The sequence below is a fragment of the Etheostoma cragini genome, chromosome 17 (assembly GCF_013103735.1).
Source record: "Etheostoma cragini isolate CJK2018 chromosome 17, CSU_Ecrag_1.0, whole genome shotgun sequence".
NCBI lineage: Eukaryota > Metazoa > Chordata > Actinopteri > Perciformes > Percidae > Etheostoma > Etheostoma cragini.
The window spans coordinates 7,032,324-7,058,392 of NC_048423.1; the positions used below are offsets into that span (position 1 = coordinate 7,032,324).

General features: G+C 40.4%; 1 protein-coding gene across 3 annotated transcripts in view; it reads left to right on the forward strand.

The window, feature by feature from the left end:
- The first annotated feature begins 3,102 nt into the window (after positions 1-3,102).
- grid1a (glutamate receptor, ionotropic, delta 1a) overlaps positions 3,103-26,069 on the forward strand; it is a 230,198-nt gene continuing 207,231 nt past the window's right edge. For 2 of the 3 annotated variants that reach the window (XM_034898223.1, XM_034898226.1), the window contains exons 1-2: positions 3,103-3,604; positions 5,351-5,506. In XM_034898223.1, the coding sequence (XP_034754114.1) occupies positions 3,526-3,604; positions 5,351-5,506 (235 nt within the window). In that variant the 5' untranslated portion in view covers positions 3,103-3,525. The remainder of the gene's footprint in view (positions 3,605-5,350; positions 5,507-26,069) is intronic. The other variant, XM_034898224.1, reaches the window with a different exon arrangement.

The following is a 26,069-nucleotide window of genomic DNA, read 5'->3' on the forward strand; positions in this document are numbered from 1 at the left end:
GATTGCTCCTCTTGAAGTCAAAAGCATTTGCAGTGAGTATACAATAGCACTAATAGTACTACTAATCAATGATGACAAAGACCAGCTACTCAGAAGCAAGGCATGTGTACTTCACTGTGAAAAGCAATCACAGGCAGCAGTGTGCACTGTCCCAAGCCATGCATAAGAAAATAATTTCAGAGATGGAAGTCCTCAGAAGGAACTGCGGACCCAGAAGTCACAATTCTGTGGAAACAATTAATCATGCTGAGACTTGTGCTTTAGGCTTTTGATTAGAGAAGTGTATTATTTTGGAAAGAGGAAAAATTAGTTTATTACAGAAGAATAGCCAGAGGCCATTGCTTATCAGTGGTACTTATCTATTCATGGTTGACAGGTTGTTTTGTTTTTTTGCGTTGATACTTCGACATGTGACAGCTCCTCTTTATCTAAATTCACTTTTTGGCCTTGTTTCAGAATGCAGAACAAAATCTGTCTTTCCGTTTCACTTCATTGCTCACAGCCAAAAACATTAATGAGTCAGGTTTGTGTGACAATGAAATTCCACCTTCATTGCTGAGAGCAGGCGTGACCTACCCGCCAATGTCTCAGTGACTGTTTGCAGCAATTTTGAGACTAACTTATCTTGACACCCATGGAGATGCACATGTACGCTCCAGAACTGGACCTGATCCAGCAGAACACTGACACATGCCAACAATTTTCATAACTTTTAAATAATCATTGAGGGACATTTTTGCACTAAGAACAGAGCCAGTATGAATCATCTGCATAATGAGCCACATATTGGGCGATTGTCAATTGGCCTACTTTCCAAAAAAAGGTATTCCCTCTATCACATTAAATCTACTTACTAGTACATGGAACTTGTCTACTTCAGGTGCGCTATTCATTCAAATATCTCATAAATACCTTTCTATATGCTGAGAATAAATATTAGAGGACATGCATTATTTCCAACATGCCTCTCTGATACATGGTAGTGGCTAAGGATGAGATAGCAAGACTTACCAATTACACTTGCATATCCTCACCATATGGAGCCTCAGCTTGTTCTATCACAGCTCACATGTAAACCAGAAACAATCATATGATGCTATATGTATTTCACATGCAACATAAATGTTATTATAGGACAGCTTCATTGCAGCTTATAGGTGGTAGTCAGATAAAACCCATTTGTATTATTATTATTATGCAAATTTTGCACAGCTTTCAAAACATGTATTACTCAGAAGAGGAGAGTGATAGAGAAATCGCAGATTTGCATCACATACAAAGAAGGAAGCCTTTTCAAGAGCTGTGTGCTATTCAACTCGCCAGTTAAAATGGAGAATTGTATGATGAAATCTCAACAACATGTTGCTTCATAGATAAATGAAATAACTTGATTTATGTAGGGATCTTGTAGGGATGTAGTGAATTGTTAATGGAATTATGGATGCCTATCATCTTAAACCCCAAATCGCAAGGTTCATGTTTCTGTTTTGATTCTCTTGGAATGATTCTAGATTGAGCTACTGTGTCATGGGAAATGGTGTTAGGATCAAAGGGCAATCATGTCAATCAATTTTCCTTTTTCTTTTTTTGTCAAATCTATTGCTCCATATAAACTCTGACATGTGGCACTGATATGTGAGTTGCTTCAGCATAGTGTTATGTTGCACTTTTTAGATATTAATGTTATGGGTGCTTTGTTCTCAAAAGCAATGTGTTTTAAATTGCATTTAAATTTTCCCCTTAATCCTATTTTTTATCAATCTAAATCACAAAACATTCCATCCTTCTATCAATCGTTATGAAAAATGTAAACGTTTTGCGCAAACACCGCTGCAGTATCAAAATATGGCCAGCAGGGATAGTGTGTGATTTTACAACTTTGGAGGCAAGGATGTTTATTTTTCTCCTGCAATGAAAACAAGATGATTACCATGGTACATGTGAGACATGTTAGAGGATTTATTTAGTTTTGTCTGTAAAAGAAAGAAAAAAAGGGCTTCAGTGTGGGTAAATTGTTCATATTGTTCACCCAGTTAGGATTTGCTTCCAATATTGAAATCAGTCCTTGGAAAGAAAAGAAAAAGTCAATAAATAAACAAGAAACGAGGTATGTCGTAGACTGTGAGATCGCTGACTCGCTCTGCTCTACAGGTGCCTCTTTTCTTGGACTAGTGCAGATTAGTGAGGGAGCTGTCCTCTGCCGGTGGGGCTGAAAGTTTATGTTCTGCGCCTCTGACAGACCTAACCAAACAATTAAAAGATATTTCCGTTTGTATTACAGTCACGAAAAATATCCTTTAATTGTAAGATTATGCCTATCTAAAAACTCCATCTCTTGCACGACTTTGTCCCCTTCTTCACAGCTCTGCACGCGCCTGGCACTGCTCAAACATAACTGGTACCCAGTAAGAATAACTGGCAACCTGTGGTCTAAAACACACACAACACACTATCCTTAAAATGAGCCCCAATGTCCTAAAAACAACAACAATGGCGTTAATTTTGCTAAAGCAACAATCAATTAATCGAACAAGTCATAGCTAAAACACAACATTTGGCTATTTGTGTTTGTTCCTCTGCAAAATGCTCCTCCGGTAACTCGATTTCAGCAGTGCCCGGTTCAATCAGGCGTTGTGGCTTCCGTCACGTCTGTCCCTCATCGATCAGCCCTCGCCGATGAACATGGTTTGTAAATCCTTTTTACTGCCACATCAGCTGCGCTCCGTCGCCACTAAAGTACTACGCTGAAAATGTGTCTCAGCAGCTCTCCGACCTCACATCATCCCTGGAAAACGGCAACTTCTCGGAAAGTAAACTGTTTACACCGCCGTCGACTTTTCATCACCCGAGCCAATCTGTGTTTGGTTATACGCGTGAGCTTTGTCACGCACTTGTCTTTCTTTTCAGTATAGGCTGATAGACTTTTTGTTACCTCCAATCATGCGTTTAACTGGGATGTCTGCTCTCCAAGCGTCTTTCTCCGGCTAGTCCAAATCATTTCTACCCAGCTTGTCGGGACAGCAGCTGAATCGTGAAGTCTCTGCAATCACGTGATCGAGACAGAACTGAAGTGTGTGTGTGTGTGTGTGTGTGTGTTTTAGTAGCCTATTGTGTATGTGAGCGTCTCTCCGTGTGTAGTTAGAGGGGTGTCCCTCCTCCACATTTTCTGCTGCTTGCCACGCTTTAGACGCCGGAGCGCAGGGAGAGAGGCGAGAGTAAGAGAGGTAACGCCGGTCTCTCTCACCGGGCTACCTTCAGTCATACCTCGGGTCCCCGTCGGTTCTTCTTCGTCTTTTGATCCCACCTTCCTACGGTCTGCTTGTTTTTGTTGGTTAAAAAAAAAGGAAAAAAACCCTGATTATTTCTGCAGGGTTTCATGCAGGTCTGGTCTGCCAGGAAGAGGACCGCGGTTCTGTTTTGCACTGGGTCTTGATCATCTTTTTTTCTTTCTTCTTTGGTGCTCCGTTTGGACAGTACAGGACAGTCGAGCAGAGCTTGGATGAGCCGCTTTGCTGAAATCCCGAGATGGAGTTGTTGCTGATCTGCCTTTCCCTGTGGATATTGCAATGCAATTCGGCCAAAGCGGACTCCATCATACATATCGGTAAGTGTCCGATAAAACAACACGGTGCATGGTTAGACAGGTGTAAAGACAAAGCGTGCGGGGATAAAGCTCAGTCAGTACTGTGTTAATCAGGCTGTTGGTGCGAGGGCGGGATAAATAGTCAATTCAGCTTGTATTCTGTCCTTAAGCAAGACTTTGACTCATATGTGAGTTAAAAAGTTGGCGTTTTGTAAGCAGCCACGCCGTTGACCTTTACTGCCACAGCTATTTTGTTGTTATGTATTACAGTTATATGGTTTAGCCTATTTCTGCTGCCATTTCTTACACTTTTCAAAGGCAAATTAACGCATTTGTGCTTGCTTCAGATCTAAACCTCACCACTCTCGGCCTCTGAATTGCAATTTTGTATTCAAAACACGGACTACAGTAAGAGGGCCTGTATCGTCGAAGCGTTAACGAAACTAATGTCTAATAGCCAAATGGCTGAGGCATTTTTAGACCAAGCCACCTCTTGTCTGTACCCGACAAGCCTCAACTTTCACCAGAACGTGACTGCAATGTCAATAACAAAACAGAGGGTATGTCAGTGGAGTTTCGTTTTAGAGATGCAAAACGCATAGAGCCTCCTTGTTCTCAAACTTAAAACCAGAGCTGCTTTTTCAGAAATGGGGGAATGCTTTAAACCCATCATGAGGTTCAAATGATTTTAATCTGTCTGTCCCTAAACATCGCATGCATTTCACAGTTTTAAAATACATACATGATCCGCAGTCACACACACACACACACACACACACACACACACACACATTGAGTAATTGCTTGGGTTTGTCCCCTTTTTGTGCACACAGCTACGTAGCCAGTTATAATATCATCTGTAATCTCAGATAAAAATATCAATGTCACTGTGAGCAAATTCGTCTGGGTGCCCCTCCGCTGCTGCTGTAGCTGCTGCTGCTGGTGTTCACAGTTTACTGCAACAATCTGGCAAGCAGCAGGTGCTCAGTCACTGGCTTAATACTGATGTGGGACTCCATCCAGATAATATTGGCTGATGCCCCGTGTAACGTTAGGGTACCCCAATTATACTTTTCATTTCCTGAAACCTTTTTTGTGATATATTATGTGTGTCTCCCAATAGCAGCTGATGCCATAAACAGAGGGAAAAAAAGGGATGGGGGGAGATAGAGAGAGACAGTTAAGCTTCAGCATGCCTCCCACACTATGACTGTAATGCTTATTGGCTAGGGTGCCATTAATCTAGTAGATACAACAATAATTTCTTTTCTAATTCTGGCTACTTTATGCATCAAAGTAGTTTTTGTGATGTGGCCGTGTAACTCTCCATGGTGCTGAAATCTTGAGCTGCACATGTTTAGATTCAAGGCGATACAAACCACAAACAGATATGTTTCACTTGGGCACCCGGATAGCTCAGCTGGTAGAGGTTTACACCTTGAAGCAGCGGGCCAGGAGTCAACTCCAACCTGTGGCGCTTTGTTGCATGTCATTCTCTCTCTCACCTTTCATGTCTTAAATTGTCCTGTCAAAATAAAGGCAGAAAATGCCCCAAAAATAATCTTTAAATAAAATAGATATATTTCACTTGCAATTATAAAAGTATGCATCCCTTTGATCTGTTTTGGACAATAACAGTAAAAGCAACTATTTAGTATGTAATATAACGATGGTCCATTAATGAAGGTACAACTTATTTACTACTTCCTCCACCTTCAACTCTACGCGTTTTCTCTCTAAATAACCTGGGATTATTTAATTCAACAGGTGCCATATTCGAGGAAAACGCTGGCAGAGATGACGAGATTTTCCAACTTGCCATCTCAGATCTGAGTCTGAACGATGACATTCTGCAGAGCGAGAAAATCACCCACTCTGTGAAACTTATTGAGCCAAACAACCCGTTCCAGGCTGTGCAGGAAGGTAAGTGCGATTTTACACAATCGCAATACATTTCCACTGCTATTTGATTTGATTACTTGGGCCCACATGGCACGTCAAAAAGGCTGTCTCCTTTGCTCAGTCGCTTTAAGTTATGAGCAGGCAAGAAATCTGATGCCTAAAAGTCTGGATCCCTGTGGATCTAGCACGTTTTTTGGTTCATGAGCTGATGTTGTTCTTTTTACACGTTGATCAGTCAGTGTGGTCGCTTCGGAAGCAGTTATTGATGATAATCAATGTGCCTCAGTCAGTACAATGCGTGTGTGTTTGTGTGTGTGTGTCTGTGTGTGTGTTTGTGTAATCTGCAAAAGTGCTGTGCCATTGTACTAAAGCAAGGTGTCTTCTGTGGTTGAAAAGCTAGGTGGAAGCATTGAGTTAGAGCACAGCAGCCAAGGTTATGTTACGTGAAATACAAATAGTTTTGATCATTTTTGATGATTAAATTTCATTCCAGCACCAATACTCACTTCTGTAATTGCAGGAGAGAAAGATATTTCTTGTTCTTATTTCTCCTTTGAAGGATGAGCACCGCAATCTTGTCCATGCACAGTTATCCCCCTTCAGCCTTTTTCCTTGAAATTTTTTGCCGGCCTCATTTGGTTTTCTGCATGAGTGCTTAGAATGTACACATCTCCAAAAACCAGACAGGAAATTAGCAATAAAATAATTTTAGTCAAGGTCATCTGTCTCAGTCATTGAAAGGTGTTTCCATACAGGTCACAGCAAAACGTGATTAAAAATTCTTCCTTAGTCATTAAGACTTTAATAGGTTCGTAGGGACCTTCAAATGCTGTTTATGTTCTCTGCACTTAGTTACCAGCTTTTACTTTCCCCTACAAAGTTGCACAAAGGCCTTGATGATTCATTGCTATTCATAGTGCCCCTGTCAGGCACAGAAAGATAAAATGACTTGCCTTTTAAAGGAGAAAAAACAGTCATTCCATTTTGTTGCTATAATTATCCCATGTCATTTAGCTGTGGTCTTCAAAGATGTCACAGATATCTAGTATTATAATTCACATTACTGTTGTAAAGTTAAATCCTGATTGTGCTCACATGAAGCACAGTGGCATTCAGGCTCTTTAAATAAACCTGAAGTATACAGAGGAGATAATCCAGGTTGCTGCTGCAGAGATAACATAAAAAGATGGCTAGTTTACCACTCGATGTTGCTTGGGATGCAAAAGACGACTTTCCAGCAAATAATTTGCCATTTCTGCAGTGCTCCGATTATTTTTTTCAACAAATCAAATGCTTACAACTAGACTTGGTGGAGAATCTGCACACTGAATGTCTAGTTTTAAGCACTTGATTTGTTAAAAAAAATAATCAGGGCACTGCAGAAATGGCAAACTATTTGCTGGGAAGTCGTCTTTTGCATCCCAAGCAGTGAATTAGTTTAATGATCTTAAAGCTGTTTTATTGACAATCCCCCAGATAATAATATAATTACATTACATTATGTTATACCACAATGACATGCCTGTACAGAAGTTTAAAGGCATACAGAAGTTGCTAATGGTGCTGTACAAACATTAAAAGATTTTGAATAGAACAGAGCTTTTTATTGCTCATTGAAAAGGATTCAGAGCTTACTTCCTCTGCTTGAATTTCCTTTCGTTAGCCTTGATTGGGTATCATTTAACATGATTAATTACTGTTTACGGTTAGGCTCCTGATTATCAAATATTCACAGTAGTGGGTGATTAGGGGGCATTCAGTTTCTTGTGAGAGTTTAATAATGTGAGGTTGTTGACGTGAAAATCAATGGGTGGCCCCGGACTCTTGCACTAGACACAAGGCAGGGTTGTGAGTGGTGAGTGACACCTGGGATAAGTTGACCTTTTGTTTTGCTCTTTTGTTCACTGCCATCCCACGGGAGTAACAGGAGCTTTGCAAATTGGGAGGGGTGTGTGGACGTAAACAGGGAGTGAAGTGTGTGTGTGTATATGGGGGGGCGAGGCTGTAGAAAAGAAGAAAAAAGGCATGGAAATTAAGGGTGAAAAGAGCAATGAGGATAAAAACCCATGAGTACCAGTAGAAAGAGGAGAATTATGATCAAGACCTGAATAAACATGAGTGGACAAAACGAGAGCATGAGGAGAGTTAAGATGGAGGGAGGTGATGAGGAAAATGTGCCATCCAAGTGAGAGGAGCAGTTGCAACGTCGTGTTTGTCCTTTGGCTTTCTTTGTCCTTGCACTGGTTGAACATATATTAACGAGGATGTCACTCCGATACCATGCACCCAGGAACACTCAACTATTCAGTTCTTCCCATGCTGTTATCTTTTAAAGATGACAGCTCAAGGCTGGATCTACTGCTTGACCACACAACTGGCAGATACTGTCCTATTTATAGGATGGAGCAACTGGAGAGGATGAATAGGGCGATTTACACACCAGGAGCAAATACTCAGAAGAATATCGATCTATTTTGGTAATAGTTTATCTGATCACAAGGTTTTTAGATGCTTAGCTTGCGATATTGTCAAAGAAAAAGAAAACATGTGGCTAGTGGAACAGCCCCACCCCATATTTATTACATTTTCCCTCAGGAACTTGTACTTTATAGAGATCAAGATAAGGCACTGGAAAAGATGATAACAAATGGTCAAAATCTTGTTTTTTAAGATTATACATATTTGTCTCTGAAATGAATGGTTGCAATGACTCCCACAATGTGGCTATGCACAATTTAACTGCACATACTGCCATTTTGTTCAATTTTAATGTTAATGCCTCACTTATCTCGTAACAGCCAGTAATCGCTCGGGAGAGCCAGTCTGCATCTTACAGGTACGAGAGCATCAGCAACGTCTGTAATAACCTGAGAAAGTTGAAGCTCAGAGCATGACCACAGCCTATTAAGATACCAGTGTCAAAATTTACGTCTTGGACAATAAAAAGCTCAATGTCTCAAGAGTATAATATGTCTGATGAACGGCTTATCTAAGTCAGGCAGCGACAATGGTTTAAAGAAACGCACTGCACTTCTGAATTGGTTTCTCACACATTTCGAGATGTGTCACCCCAGATTTTGGGACCACCTTGATTTAAAAGTAAAGGTTTGTCCTCTATAGGTCAGATAAGTACACATAAGAAACAAAGCTTTTATAAGTTTTTCTGTCTTGCATTTTATTCAAAGGAAGTGGCTGCAAAGTTGACAGCCTTGTTTTGTGAATATGCAAATCCAAATCTATGCATATTTCAAGAAAGGTTTACATTTGGATTTTGTCTTGCTGTTTTTGCACCAAGATGTGAGCACTTCTTTTTCACATAGATCATTAGTTCCCAAACTAGGCTATGTGTACCTCCAGGGATGTGCAAAGTGACGTAGGGGTTATGCAAAAAAGAGGAAAGTCATATAAGAATGCATGGTTGGGTGGTACATTGCTGAAGGTTGAAAGTCTAAAGTGGTGAGTTTAAAATGTTTGTGAAACACTGACATAGATTACAAAATAAGGTAAGGCTTCCCCGATTGCATTAGCACTGAGTCATCTCAGAGCAGGTGGAGGGAAAGGATTGTGACGGGATGGAGTTGAACCACATTGTTATGCAAAATGTAGGATTTTTCCTGGCATCAAAGCATTTAGGGGATAAACAAAATAATGAAAATACCTCATATAAAGGTACACTAATGCAACATGAGCAACTAACAAAGAGCCACAAAGTCAAATTGCAGGTCTTAAGAAGAGTCTTCAGCCATGTTAGTAGCTCTGATAGGCTGTACTTATAGAAACAGCGGTGCTCTGAGCTGAAAATCCAGACAACATACAGTGTGACAAACAGAGAATAACTGAACAAAAAACAGAAAAAAAAGTTAACTCAAATTAACATTGATATGCTGGACATATATTGTATATGCTTTTCACAATTTCTTGATATTCAATCTATTGTAATCCACCTTTGTAGCAGTAATTTTAAGATTTTTTATGTTGTACATGGTTTTGCAAAACCCCTGCGGGTTTCCTGTTCATTTTAAAAACATACATTTAGAATAAAGCAGGTAAAAAAACATAGCCATCTGGACAAATTTAGTGGAAGTAGTTCCCTGCTCCTCTAACGTATCATGTGTCATTTGTTGGGTGTTCTGTCCCACTGAATCCTCTTCACACACCACACCACCAATGGCCCTCCATTTTAATCTAACCCCTGCCAAGGTAATATCAAGGAGGATTTTATTCTTTGCTCTGTCTATCACTGGAAGTCAATAGATGTTTGAGAGAAATTGCAGTGCACTTATATTTTCTTCTTCTCTTTTTCCTCAATAAAAAAGTTGAAATATTGATTCCTTTGAAAGTGTTGGCATGGGTAATGTAACATCTTCCATCTGATTGTCTGCTCTACAACATATTACTTGCCATGCTCTAAATGTGATAGAATGCTGCCATTTCACTATCACTGTCCCAGTAATATTAATAAAGCAGCATCAATCTTGTTACTGGATTTGTTTGTTTTTTTAATGTCTTTTTACCAGCTCTACACGGGAAGGGGGGGCATATCAGGTCATTATAACAGCCACTGTAAATTACCCAGTGGTTATTTTAATTTGTTATAAGATCCTCAATGGGCTGTATAACGGCCTGTTGGTACCCTAATCAGCTAAGTGATGTTGCGGCAGAGGTATACCTTTTACCATTTAGTCCCTCACGGTGTAAGCCCCACTACTCAGCATCCTGTCAGCCAGTCCTTTGTTGGTTGCACACTGTTGGTCCAGTTTGTGGTAAAGAAAACATTTCATTCTTGTTTAGAAGAACAACTATTAGAAAGGCCGCAAATGAAGCCTACGCTTTAAAGCCATTCCATAATAATAATAATAATAATAATAGTAATAATAACAATAATAATAATAATAATAATAATAATAATAATAATAATAATAATAATAATAATAATAATAATAATAATAGTAATAATAATAATAATAATAATTAACATGCAAGAAGTAAATAAACATATAATAGATTTACAAACTGGTGTAGCTGATGTTCATTATAACTATTGTGACATTAAACAAATATCTACCAGCTATGATAGGCTGACTCTACCCCTAGAGGGCATGCCTCCCCCTAGAGCCCACCCAGCCAAAACTGATTAGTTAGCATATAAGGAGAACATCTCATTTATATGAAAAGCAGTGCAAAAATTGTTGAACACGTTCATGCCTCTCCAATTGGTTCAGTAGGAGCACAAAAAAAACAACCAACCAGAGGATTGGATTTGTCCTGGATTTTGGATTGGTTGAACGAACTCTGAGACACAAACCAACACATTTGAAAATGGATGCCCTGCCTCCTGGTTGTCTGAAAAGTTGTGTCTTGAACTTGGGCCATCCTTCTTGGTTTAAGCTTCTGATAACACAGTGAGAGATTCCCACTTTGCTGCTGGGCTTGTGTAGACCATTCATGTATTTGTTGTAAAAAAAGGCAACAAGGAATGTGTGATTAACAGTATATCACAGGGCTTGCACTTGTTGGGTATTGTAACATATTTTTTATGCGTTGTAGATATTAATGCAGTGATGTATGGTAGGTCTCGTGAATGTTTGGTTCCCTGCTGATTGCTTACTCTACATTACTGTTATACTTGAGTCTTCTGCCTAACAACTCATCTTATCTCCTGGAAGAGACTTCCAAGGCAAGATTCTACTTCTTTGTCACACTGCACCTGTTATGTAATGGACAGTGCACTTCTGTGGATTACAAACCTATACTTGTCCCAATATACCTGTGCCATTCCCATCATACAGTGTGCTAGACACAGGGAGGCCCAATGGAACCTGTAATCCGCTGTGGGCTGACACACACACAAAAGAATATGTATTCCTCTAGCTTTTTTTGTGAATAACCAGAGTCAGCGATACCTGGCAATTGCTGCAGAGAGACAAATGAAGGAGGGGAGACAGAGGGAGGTTTTGGCTGTTAAATGCTGCATTTGCTTGGTATCGGCCTACAGGTTTTATCCTCTGTGCTGAACAAAAACAGCCGGTCAGTATTACTCTTCTGCAGTGGGACATCTCTGTGTCACATAATCTCGACATCTGGAACAGATGTCTCATTTGGCAGTTCTTAAAGTACTCTTGAAAGGAGCACAGAGACATTTCTAAGTATCCAATTATAAAAATTGAAAAAAAACATGAAGAATTTGAAAGATTCTGGCTTTTGAGTCAGAAGGCTTGGTCTGCTGATTAACTTCGAGAAAAACGTCAATTCCTCTAAATGCCACGTCTGATCTGTATTCAAAGGAATCATCGGCAGCGTGCTAAATGTCACCATGAGCAGGGATTTTAGTAATCTTCTAATTTAAGTAAACAGAGTGGAGACAACAAGTATGGAGACATTTTTTTCCGAATATAATAAATAAAGAGAGTGAGAGCAATGCTTTCCTCACTGTAATATTTCAACAGCTATTTTTGCAGGGTTTTTTGGAAAGTTATGTTTGATTTAAACAGAATGACTGTATTGAGTAAATTAGAAAGTGGCAGTCATGCTGGGCCTTTGTGCATTTATGTATTCATCACACTCCGCATGCTGCCAACAGACAGCTGAGGGCTGATTTCAAAGTATTCTCATCCCTTTTCACACTGGCATGTTTGATTGAGGATGTTCTGGGGTCATTGTGTATAAGGCTGACTAATGGCTTCTGGGTGGTATGATGGCTGCCTGTCTCTGAAGGACAAATGCAGGAAAAATAATTTTAAAAGCAGATATATTTTGAATACAAATCTTGATTAATGTGCATCTGTTTGTTCCTCCTGTGGTGCGCACACATTTTCTAAATTTGGCATCAAAGAACATTATATGGGTCATTTAGCACTGTCAGACAATGACATCAAACTAGCAGGCGACCAAATTCATTCTGGCCTGTTCCTGTAATTGTTGTTTGAAAGACATTTACCACCTGTATTGATTTTACGATATGACAGCAGCATCTGATGTGCGAGGTGGTTGGCTTAAAGACCAAAAAATGTATGGCAATCAGAACACCTGCTTGCATGGCATACATAACTCAACAGGCTGCCTGTTACACATACACATGATCCCACAACATAGGCTTTCCTTTTAACAGGTCTCTTAGCCCCATGTCTTATTCATGTTCCTGTCTTCTCTGGTGTGACAGATTTATAACGAGCTGTAGAGAACACTGTGACAGATGTTAGTGCATTGCCACGACCCCCAAACAGCCCCTAACCACTGCTGGGGATTGGACATCAATACTACTCTATCCGTTAGAGCGAGAGAGACTGAGTGTGAGAAAGAGAGATAGACAGAGAGAGACAGAGAGAGACAGAGAGAGACAGAGACAGAGACAGAGACAGAGACAGAGGACGTCCCGTCCAATCAGATTGATGCTGATAAGCCCTCCGGCCTCTGTCCATTCCGTTTGTAATACATCGCAGTCCCACATGATACGATCATCATTTCTCTTTCAACACACTGTTGTGCTTCGACTCTATTGAGCTTCGGAGATGACAGCGGCTGGGAGGGTGGCGGAGGTAGAGTGGGTTTATCAATGGTCGGGGAGGATTTGCTTGTTTGTGCATCGTGATATGAATGTACAAGCCTTTACGCGTGTATGCTGTGATGTATTGTGGTGGTTTTATGCACACAGGTTTGCATTTGTGGATGTTTTTGAAAAATGTTGCTGGTTTGGTGGGAGGTAGTGTGTGGTGATAATAGCCCGGGAATGGCAGGTTGTAACCCCCCTCCACTCACTTCTGATGCTGACTAGCTCAAAGGAAAGTGTGTATAATTTACTACCCACCACCTGCACCATTGGCGGCAAGAAGACTTCATTTCAGAAAGGAAGACAAGGAGCAGAAAATCAGCCCCCAAGAAAATCCTTTTAAGAGAGTCAGCCAAAGAAATCTTCAGAAATCGACTTCACACTCTTTTCAGACAGACAGAGGAGGGAGATGCAGGGGGTGAGTTGTGGGGGTGGAATTGGAGTCTTAGTGTGGGTAAAAGGGTGAAGCAGAGTGAACTGGTGAGCAAGCGTGATGATGATGGAGAAAGCAGAATGATGGAGATGGCAGAAGCCAGAGGGAAAGATAATCCAGGGGAAAAAAGAAGCAGAGGCTGTGAAATTTGGGGCCTTATGGAAGACAAGAGGGGCGAAGTCACTCGAAACTGCAGACTCGGCTCACTAGCCTCATTGATGAAGAGATGCCAAAATGTATTTGGGAGCCATTGGTTGCATTACTGCCCACAGACACGGATACCGAGTGGGACCATCTGTCACAAGACTCCCTCCAAATTCTTACTTGCTGAGTCTCTGACTCTCTGACACTCTGTCTCTCTCTCTCTCTCTCTCTCTCACTGCCATGGGCCTCTACAATGCCCATGCAACATGGATTTTATCCAAAGATGAGGCTAAGCTAGTGCGTAAGCCGTCGCTGAGTGAAATCAAAACCCAGCTTAAACCTCATGAGTAAAAGCCTAAAAGAGTGTCTAGGGCGAAACATGCAGGCATCACTGCAAACTGGGTCAAATATGCATCCTAAGATGTAATTCAAACGGTTTGGCTCAGAAGTAAGTATGTTACTCTATTCTACACTGAAAATCATCACAAGCCACTGCAATATTACTGTGCTTTTTTGAACTCATAATGATAAACATAATAATATATTCTTTGACTCACTCATTTATTTGCTCATTCATCCTCTGTTTTCCCTTTTACTGAAACAGTGCATGATCCATGACAGGGTTACTCTCTTTTACATGGGATGTTTAACATGCCATTGCCTGTCAATGCAATGTATTGGAATAGTAAGAAAACAAACTCCAGAGCCCAGACAGATTGTCTCAGCTGAAGATAAAGAAATAAGTCTCAGATAAATGATGAATTTGTAATTGAAAAAGGAGCCAAGTACACATTTTAGTCTTTAGTAGGCCACGAGTTGTCATGTTATCTATCTATTACCTTACCATTCTGTTGTACTAACCAATTACAAGTATTTGAGTTCTCCTTAGTTCCTATCAAAGTTAGGTGTTATTGTTAGGTTTTAATCATCACTAGAACAAGCTTTTGAAATCCCACACCACAGAATTAATTGAATCTCTCTTTTCCTTTAATTATCTCAATGTCAAAAGAAATTCGTTAGATGGCTTATTCAGCAGAAGACAAGAAAAACACACCAACATGGCCAGTTCATGTGTGTCCCTCCAACTGATGACAGGCATATTTCTCTACAGAAGAGGTTTCTAAACCCATTGCACCCTTACATAATGATTTTTGCACAGAGCATACAGACATATCTTTATACATCTTTAAAGTAAGAATCATACCTTGAATATGGGAATATTGAAAATTACTTTGGTCTGATGTCCATTGGGATGGCCGGATGTGCTATCAGCTAAAGCTGCAAAAGCACTCAACAGTGCTTTGACATTTTAGCTACTACTTTAGCCAGACTCTTATGATCAGTTAAATGTGTGTTAAATTTCACGGCAAGCCATCCAATATGTGTACATTTTCACTAAAGAGCACAACTTCATGGCACTAAAGGGAATGCCATTGAATCAACAAAGTCAGAAGGATACACCATCTGGGAACCATGAATGTTTTAACAAAGTTTTGCGCAAATCCGTCAGGTAAATGTTGAGATATGTCACTGAATAAGTGAAATACCGATGGTATCTGTTCCAAATTTCATGGTAATGCATCTGGTAGTTATTGAGTTATTTGAATCTGGGGGATTGAGGAACCAACATTGCTATTCTTTAAGCAAACGCGCTAGTGTGGCTAAAGATAAGTAGACAACAAATACATCAAAGAAAGCTATGTGCAGTATGTCCCCCTTACTTAGTGCATAGTAAGAAAATGTAAAAATGTCAAATTAAACTGTCAAACCAGTTGTAAATGCATGCTTTTACAGTTGCAAATTCATGCATAAAACCACATTTCTTTTTATGTGCTGAGACATGTTCAACCCCTTTCTGCAAGTGGGAATGTTGTGAATGTTTTCTAAATTCCAACCTTTGTCTCAGACACCTTTATGTAGGGTGGAGTCATGGAATATTGCAGCAGTATTCCTTCCACTGTGGATGTATCCTGTTGTACAAACTATCATCAGCAATACTGTTAGCTTATCTGCTGTGTCTGTGTCATTTGTAAAGGTAAACTATGTCTGTGAAAGTAATATAAGATGCTGGATCTTTTCTTCATTTTGTCAGTTGTTTTTTTTTGGTGGGTAGGTAGTTTTTTTTAGTTAGGTTGAACCAGATTTTTGATCCATTTGGGTAGGAAAATGTGCTCACAGTGACAAAGGTTTCACTATCTGAACTTTTTTTACAGCATAAAAGAGGTTTCAAGCAGGGTATGTAAGAAGCATTAATGTGCTGTTTGCCTCTTTAAGCCTTTTTAAACCCAAGGCAATGTGGATGATTCATTTCACTTGAACAAGACAGCAGGTTCATCATCTCACATTATCATGTCACCCAGAGACATGCAGTCATTTTGTTTGCCTTAAACAACATGTTTGCAAAGGATTTTGCTGCGACAGTTTTCCGCTGTCACTTCAATCACTGCATGTTTACTTTTCCCGCAAAGAAATGAGAAGCACATTGGAACTGTGTAAATAGTTACTGTTTTCATGTCATAGCATTTATTGTGTGTGTAATTGAGGGTGTTTTACCCGTCATGTTTGGTACATGTACATTTTTGTGTACCTTGCCTTGAATACTGACATATTTGTGCTTGTTTGTGTGTTATTGTGGTCAGGGGTGTCAGACTGGGGGACAAATTGGGTTACGCATTCGAGGCCCTCATATGAGATGGTGAGCACACAAAGATGCTGGATAGCATGAATAGCTGAGGCATTGGTTGCGGGAACTAGGAATGCGGAAGTTAGACGAACTACCATAACCATAACGATAATTAAACATTACATACATTTATTTGATTACTGATATTAACCTACTCCGTCTAATTACAATTAAATGTAATTTAATTCAAAAATTTGTTTGGCAAGAGATGCACGCATAGCTTGATCAGGTGAATCTGCCAATTGCGACACTGATGGTCATTCATGAGTGAAGGTAGTTGTGGAAACCGGCGGGTCAACAGTACAGAAGGTAGCTAGCCTAGAACAGGGCACAAAAGCCCTTTTTGGATTTCTTCATAAATCCATCAAAGGCTAACAAGCCTAACAGACCTGGGTCAGAAAACCCTGCAACTGTAACTGAAAGAAGTAGCAGCGGCACCGCTACACCTGTCACTCTCACAGCGACCCTGCTAGCAACAGACAACGAGGCAGCTAACTTTTGATTTAATTTAATTTAGTGATGTGTTGCATACCCTTGTCATTTGTGGCTCAGTGTTGGAGCTTGTAATAGGCCTATTCTGTACCTTTGTCATAGCTGTGTGCCTATATCTTCCGTTACCCATGCCTAGTTTTGCCCTGTCTTAGATTTTGGATTTCATCCTTGTTTTTGTTTTTCAACTTGTGGAGCATTGTTAAGTATGCAGTGTGGTGTGTGGGGGTGGACTTCTGCTGAAAATGTCACTCTTGAAGATTTGACTGCCTTTGCGGCAAAGTTACACCACCATGTTGTCATATCAGTTGTGTCCTCAGAGGGCTGGTCCCACTAGACTTAAAACAAACTGACCACAGGCTGGTCTAACTCTATATATAGTCTATGTATAGATACAATACAAAGAGCCCTCTTAAGTGTGTTCAAAGACGTGGTTAGTCACCAGAAACGGGTAATTTACTGTAATTCTCTGGCCAGGGTTAGCCATGTTCTTCAGATAACTGCATACATTTAATATTTGAGCTCAGGATGTGAAGGGACATGACAAGTGGCTTTAAATATAATAAGCATATGCCTAGACTCCCACATAAGGGAATTGCATAATGCATTTTTTCATCCATTATATGCCTCCCATGTATATACTGGACACGGTGTCCCGATTCTCTCTATGGGTCTTAACATAGACCAATTTACCAAGCATCATGAATCAGGATAATTTTCTGTTTTTCAATAAGAGGAAAAAACCTGCAGGTCTAGTCTCTAATGCCATGAGGAGGAGGATTTAACGTCATTTTATCTGAAAAAACCCCACAAGAATCAGCCTTTAAACAACCAGATGGGATTGTATCATCAGTTCTAACAGCAGGTTTTTCTATTGCAATTACTCACAGTCAGTTTGCAGAGAGATAAGGGAAAGGAGCTCAAGAAAATTTTTCACACTGGGAAAAGCAAAACTCACCTATTAACTTCCCAATGATGAGGTGCTTGGCCCTTAGGTATGGTGCACTTAGTAACATACCAGCATCCAGATAAAAAAATTGGACCCCTTCCCAGGCTAAAATTACTCTGGGTCTAGTGAATTTAAGTAACTTAAAGCCCAAGTTTATATTACCTTTACCACTGGCATAGCAGCAAACTGAGTGCTGGACAACAACAGAAAAAAAGTTTAATCCAATGCTCAGAAGAGCTACATTTTCATGAGGTAAACACACAAGATGCAACAAAACTTTTAGTATGTACTGAGTCTCCAGCATAACAACATTATCGCATTCAGGAAAAAAAGATGCCTTAAAGGCAGAATGAAAATGTACAAAAGAGATGAGTAGGAAGACAAGAGAAGCAGATCGCCTCAAGGGGAGTAGAAAAGAAACAGTGGTGAAGGAGGAGGTGGCAGCAGCAGCAATTCAGATCCTCTCTCTATCTTTCCCTTTTCTCTTGGACAGCAGGAGGATGTCTATCAAGGCAAAGTCATCTTTTTTGGCAGTGCTAGTATCCTCCTAGCAACGCCCTGGCAGGTCGTGCAACCCGGAAGAGAGGCTAGGAAAATGAGGCTTCTCCCCATTGAATTGTGGTCCCTGACTGACTCACCGCACACCCACTCACTGCCACGACACAGCCTCCTTTTAACAGTACAAAAATGGAAGCTCTTGGCCTCAGTCGCATTCATTTCGGCACAAAGAGTGTGTGTGCTTTTGTCACAGGCCTGTATGTGGTTTGTGAGAGAGCTTGTTTGTTATTCCTGTATTGGCAGCATGTTAATTAATTGCAATTCATCAAAAAACACATCAACAAGATGTCTAGATACCACTATGCTACATGGTCATGATGCACTGTACTGTCCTCTTACTAATGCGTGTTTCATCAGATTGCACTTCCATTGAAATTCACAGATTGGACTGAGCAATCTAATGCCTTGATCCAATGCATCGGTTGATATGGCAACTGCTCCCTTCTCGGGAGAACAAATTGTCCCCATCCACCTGTTGACGACAGGAAAAAAAGGCTGTGAGACATAAGAATGGAAATCTGTTGAGTTTTCAGGCGAGATAAAAAATCAAGGCACATGCAGGAGTGCAAGGGAGGCATTATCATTAAACAGCCATCATAGGCGTAATGTTATTCTACCTCTCAATAACTCAAGAACCGCATGATAAAAATCTGTCACTTGAAGGGGGATGTTATGTACCAAGCAGTAGTAAGCAGTGTTCTCTTTTACTTTAAATTAGCCACACCATTCATCCATCCATCCATCTTTGTCCATTTATCCGGTATCGGGTCGTTGGGGCAGCAGCTCCAGCAGGGGACCCCAAACTTCCCTTTCCAGAGCCACATTATCCAACTCTGACTGGGGGAACCCGAGGCGTTCCCAGGCCAAGTTGGAGATACAATCCCTCCACCTAGTCCTGGGTCTTCCCCGAGGCCTCGTCACAGCTGGACGTGCCTGGAACGCCTCCCCAGGGAGGCGCCCAGGAGGCATTACCAGAAACTTTTGACACAAAGGAGCAGTGGCTCTATTCCGAGCACCTCACGGATGACCATGCCTTTACCCTATCTCTGAGGAAAACGCCAGCCACCCTCCTGAGGAAATCCATTTCGGCTGCTTGTATCCTGGACCTCGGTCTTTTAGTCATGACCCAGCCTTCATGACCATAGGTGAAGGTAGGAACAAAAACTGAGCGGTAGATTGAGACCTTTGACTTCTGGCTCAGCTCTCTTTTCGTCACAACGTGCGATAAATTGAATGTAATACCGCACCCACTGCACCGATTCTCTGACCAATCTCCTGCTCCATTGTCCCCTCACTGGCGAACATGACCCCAAGGTATTTAAACTCCTTAACTTGGGGTAAGGACTAATTTCCCACCTGAAGAAGGCATTCCATTGGTCTCCTGCTGAGAACCATGACCTAAGATTTAGAGGTGCTTATCCTCATCCCAGCCGCTTCAGACTCGGCTGGAAACCGATCCAGTGAGTGCTCTCTAACCCGAGGTTTGACTATTGGCCGAACCCTCCTTTCCAGCACCTTGGAGTAGACTTTACCAGGGAGGATGAAAAGCGTGATACACCTGTAGTTGGCACACACCCTCTGGTCCCCCTTTTTGAAGAGGGGAACCACCGAAACGGTCTGCCACTCGCTTGGCACTGTCCCAGACCTCCATGCGATGTTGATGAGGTGTGTCAACGAAGATAGCCCCTTCACACCCAGAGCTTTCATCATTTCTGTATGGATCTCATCAATCCCTGGGGCTTTGCCAACTTTTACCAACTACCTCAGCGACTTCCACCAGGGAAATTGACAACAATCCCCCATCATCCTCCAGCTCTGCCTCTACCATTGAGGGCGTGTTGCCCACGCTCATTTCACAAATGCTTATTACAAAGCAAGCCTGTGTAGTGTATAAAACAGAGTTGGTAGCAGAGGTTTGCGACAGGAATATTCTGCTTTGTCCTGTGTCATGATGAAAATGAAAGAGAGCGAGCAGTAATGACCTTCTCTCTCTTCGAAGCCCAGGGGAGAAAAATTACATCAGCCGGAAACTCAGCATCACTGCATGGTTGTGGCTACTGGGACTTCCTTAGTTTTTTGCTTCTTCCAGACTGAGTTGTGATGGAATGGTTGCAGTGTGTGTTTGTGGGTCAATATATAGGGCTGGCTGCTGTTTTTATTTGTCATTAATTTATTAGAATGTGTGTGAACATCTGTTTTAGTTCTCTGGTTAGTTAAGTGGAATATCGTGCTTGAGGTGAATTTGTTTTTAATACTGGTGTGCTTTTCTGATTTTTATCTGAACAATATTATGTGATTTAACCGGGATCAAAGTCAACATCAACCCCAATAGCCTCAAATTCAACACATTATGTTTAATTAATAATTATGTTAAACTATGTTTAATAGTTCTCGGGGCAGATTGTGATAGTTAATTGTGCTTTAAGACAAGCTGCTCTTGTTGCTTGCTGGTTTACTGTAGGAACATTTAGAGGGGATTTTCTTTTAGGTTTGAAAATTCCTGCCTGGCGTCAAGTCCATTTGTGTAGGGGCTAATAGCAGCTTTTGTTATGAGCCATATCCAGATTGGGCTGCTATTGGTGTTTTAAATGTGTTTGCAAAAATGAATGCATGGATATGGCTGTGTGTGTGTGTGTGTGTGTGTGTGTTGCATGTATGCCTTTGCAGAGGCTCAGTGTCATCCCCCCTCAGTGATGAAAGGATGCACAGCTTTTAGGATTTTGCCTAAAACACTTTAAATCTGTCATTATGTGTTCCTTTATCAGAGTGTGAGGTCTGAATAGGAAAGACTCTTGCAATGTGTCATCAATAATCTCAGTAGTCCTGTAATGCCTTTCAATCCTCAATTTTCATTGCTGTCGATATCATTTCAGCTTCTGCTATCCCTCTAAACTAACCTATACCCTAGCTTTCTTATCCAACACAGACTTTCACAGCTTCTTGTATTGCCTCTTAATGTCATCCTTTTGCAGTATTTCTGACTGTATGTGCAGTATGAATAGAGTTGATCCAACTGCTGTGTTGCCGTAGTGGAAGGGCTTTTAAAAACTTTGTAGAAGCTGCTCTCAGCAGAAATGGATTACACCTGACACTGGTTTATGGTTAGGATCAATGTTGGGCTTGAAATAGGGAGAACAAGATCAGGGTTGGTGGATTGTTACTTTCCCAAGGACCTCAATGAATTTAAGAAGGGTTATTAGGTTCTTAAATATAAAGGGGCCACAATAAATGTGGTGCTGGAGTAATAATGCAGAATGTGCAACGTTTGCTTTGAATACAGGTCACAATTATAAACTGTATATACATGTCTAGGCTTTGTTTTTCAATTAGGGAGCACATTATTTTCCATTCTGCCTGGGCAATCATTTATTTAAACCATGGATAGTTTAATCCTGATATTACAGGTGATCTTGCATGTATGCTCTTTTCATGGTATTATTCCACAAATTTCTGTGGTATATAGTCATACAGTTTTATTCCTCGCCCCAAGCTAACAACCAGTGGCATTTTTAGCAACTTCCTTGATTATGTTGCTACCGACTATTAAACAATCAACAATCTGGCTTATCTGGCTTATCAGTACAGCCATAGGAACCTCTCAATTAAACAACTAATTATACATTGTTTGTGACTAGCCTCCAGAATGGCAAATGTAAGCATTTTGTGAATGGACTGTTTACCAGCAGGATGTGATATGTGGGTGGTGGGATGGGTAAACAAATAGCATTAACTCCCAGTTTCATCCCATCAGTCAATGTTGGTTTGTTTTGGGCAACAATGGGCAAGATCACTCCTTAGCCCTAAGATAATAGTTTAACCTTGACAACAAAGGTCCCCTAATTTTGATGAGGTAGTTAATTTAACCCAAACCATGATCTTTCCCTTCTTCCAGCCAAGTCATTTTTGTGTTTAAACTTAACCAAACCTTAACCATAGCAGTGGTACATAGTGTCAGTACTTTACACACTGCTCTGGTAGGCCATACTCACACAATCATAAGTATAGGTTATACATTATATGAAAATTAAACAAAAAATGTTAAAGCATTTGGCCTTTATGCATTTATTTCCAATGGGACTGATTGTTGTTGTATTGGTTAATGTAAATACATGATCAATATATCTGATGCTGCGGTTTTTCATGGGAGAACAGTCTCATATAGAGTCATTGGAAATCTTTAATTATTAAATTGAATTCAACTTAGTCTTCATTTCCATCTATAGTTTGCTCAACAGGTGCTATTTTTTAACAAACTCCTACTTCACAGTGATGACCATTAGGTATTCAATCATGCTGCTGGACAGCAGAGCTAAAAAATAAATAGATGTATTCAAATATTTTAGACCATATCACAAAGCTAGCTTATTATTCTTTTGAGGGCTGATAATAATGACCCAACACTTGCCTAAGATTTCTGGTTTACAAAGATCTTTGGGCTAAAAGTCATATCAGCAGGCGTTGCAGAGTGAAAGAGATCCACTTTCATCTTCTTTCTTTCCCTGAGGATTTCATCTTATGAGCTCACTTCTTGAACCTTGAGGCTCCCACTGACTCTCTAATGATGTGTGCATTTGCTCTTTGTAGACAGAGCGTAGGTCTTTATGCACAGACGGCCATTGAAGCCTGTAGAGGAGATGGTGCCTATAGGGAATTCTGCTCATCTTTCCCTGGCCCCATTTTGGACTCATCACAGACTCACAGTGTAACGATCTTGTGATTAAGTACTATCAGCAGTGTTGGAGCAACAGGATTTGACCGTGCTGTCTGAATTGATGATTCCCTTGTTTAATTCCCTGTAGGACTCCAGCTTCTAAATGACCTATCCCCCCTCCCTTTAAAGCTGTAATGAACAAAGGAAGGGGTGTCTTTCTATCCACTCAGCAGAAATCACTGGACTCCAGAGTTCAAGCCACACAATTAATAAAGAACCTTTGAAGTTCCCTTTTATTACATATGGGATATTTTAGGATAAGATTATAGGCTTCCATTAATTATTAATTCACAGTACATGCTAGACACAGTTCACATTGTCAACACATTCCCATTGGACAGCAGTCTGCTTTTTATGATACCATTAATATCATTGTGATAGTAATGAATTGAACTTTTTTGTATATTATTATGCAGGAAAACGTTTGTGGTCACGCTTGTCTCATTCTCAAACTCCATTTGAATGGAAGGTTGGAACAAAATACTTGTTTTGAGTAATTCTTGTTACAATAAGAATCTCTGGAAAAATCTCTAAATAAATATTTTTTTAATACCTACTTGGGTGCTTACAATACTTGTTTAGATTTGTTGTCTTGACTGAATTGAAGTTGATTCTAATGTAAATAATGATCCCTTCACCCACAGTGATGCAGCCTAGCTTTTTATTTGCCATCCAGTCAGTGGAGATAGAATCTCTTAGGTACCACACATGCTTCATTACAAACAACAGTATATAACCTGATGAGTGTGACCTTTCAATCACAAGTGGTAATCAAGCCAAAAAAGGCATGTCTTTTCCCTTCATCAACAGGAAAGTGGATTAGTTGCCTGGCAGCACCTTTAGCTTTTCACGTGTATAGCAGAACATTAGACAAGCAGCCTACTGCTGCTCCTACTTATTTGCAGTTCTCCTTCTCCTTTGCTGAATGATGTTGACTCTGCATAGAAGAGAGAAAGAGTGGTGCTACACTTTTCTCGTTGTTGATGCATGCTTATTTTTGCATCGTCTTCTGCTTTGCCCATGTTTAGCATTGAGAGAAAATCTCATTATAGACTAAATGTTAAGATTCAGGTCCACTTGTTTTCTCATTACTTTTTTATATCTCTCTGTGTTACTCTGTCTAATGGTGTGCACTGTTTCTGTTTTTTTCTCATCATGTACCTTCCTACTCATATGGATTAGTTCTGGGGTCGATTTCCCTAAGGGGTTGTGGGTAATGCTAAAGCCTGTCAGAGGTCTTACCTGGACTCAAGCTCTGCCGATATAACATAGATCGGTAATTAATTCCACCCTGTTATAATTTGTGCTTGAACTGCCTCTGATCCATGTGATGCTGGCAGTTTTCTCTCTGTCTCCTGCAGATATACAGCCTGTGTAAATACCTAAACCCCTCTCTGCTTACGATGGAGAATAAAGTACTGGTGTTGTGCCATAAGCTTTTCTGATGTGATTAGGCCTTCATTAAGTGATATATACACCCACAATTGCACGGTTTATTTCCTGCAAATCTGTTCACTTTACCATTCCCAGCACACATAAACATGCATCAACTTAAAATGTGCTTTTACACACTTGCTTTTTAAGGTCCATACACATTGTTCAGGGTTTCATAAAGCTGTTTCACATTGTTTCACCCTCCGACTCAGCCTCTCTCATGTAGTCATTATTGTGTTATTTGAAGCTGAGCTAACATTTGCTCAGGGTTATTAACCTCATTGTAACATTCACATGTGTGTCCCAGTTTGCAGCACTTTAACCGATTTTGAAGGCATAAAATCACAACGAATAAAAAGAAAGCATTTGAACAGAAAACAAACATTAACACCAATATCCAGATTTATTGTGTTTTTTTTATATTTTGAAATTGGTAGTGAAATCATCCGATATAGGTCGCCTAGAGGTTAAAACAATCAGATTGTTCTTGAGTAAATCCAGCTAAAGGGTAAAACCGTGTCCTTTAGGATGGAAAATGGGTTGTGATTTATGTACAGATCATGCAGCCATTTGGTATGGGCTATTATCCTGCATATGATTATCATTATTCTCTTTTGCCTGTTAATCATGGTAATCTCCCAGGGTATGTTGGCAAGGTGATCACATTTAATCTGGCTGTGTAAAGACCACTCCACAGAGGTTGTTTTATCACTTAGGAGAGGAGGCTAGCATTATCCAAATGAAAAACAAGCTGGAGAATGGGCCGATTTGTCACAGGCTGATTAGAACTCTCTCAGGCCCTCCTCTTTGCTCCTACAGGAGCTCTTCAAAGGTGAGACACAGAAGGGCCCTGAGGAAAAAAAAACACCACTGTTTATTTCCACATTCAAGCAGCCAGCGCTGGAATTTCCCGTCTCACTTATGGCTTCATTTCCATTGTGACACCATAGAAGAACAGCATGCAATCTCTGTTATTGCAATATGCATCTTTGCTTTTATTCTGTACTGTCTGTATTTCTCACCTTTAGCCAAGGAATGCATTTACATACTTACTTATTTACTGTAGATGCTCTTGATGAAGAGCGTAGAGGCAGCAGACAGAACATTATACAATAAACAGAACTACGGGTGTCAGGCGTGGAAACAAAAGGCGAAGAACAAATGACGAACAAGAGCATAAGGAAACATCCATTCTGACTCACTTATTCATGAATTGTTTGTGGAATGAAACTATTATGGCACAGACTTTTATGTATTTTTTTATAGAAACATGAACCCAAATATTTCCTTTGTTTTATAATGGATGTGTGGGAATTTGACAGTGTATGACTCACTGCTGATGTTCATGTGATTATGTGTTTGTGTCTGTGTGGTGTGTGGTGTGTGTGTGTGTGTGTTCTCAGATTAATTCACCTCGAAAGATGAGAGCATGAACGCACACTAAAACAGCACGAATTACAAGGTTCCATATGGCATAATAAGGCATCTCTGGCTTCTTTTCCCCAGCATCCAGACGCTTACAATCCATTAAGTACAACATGTTTAAAAGGGTCATTTACATCTTGTCCCTGGAGCAATCACAAGATCAGCCTCACTAATTACTCCTGGCCCTTCTCCCACATCATTGGTCAACAGGT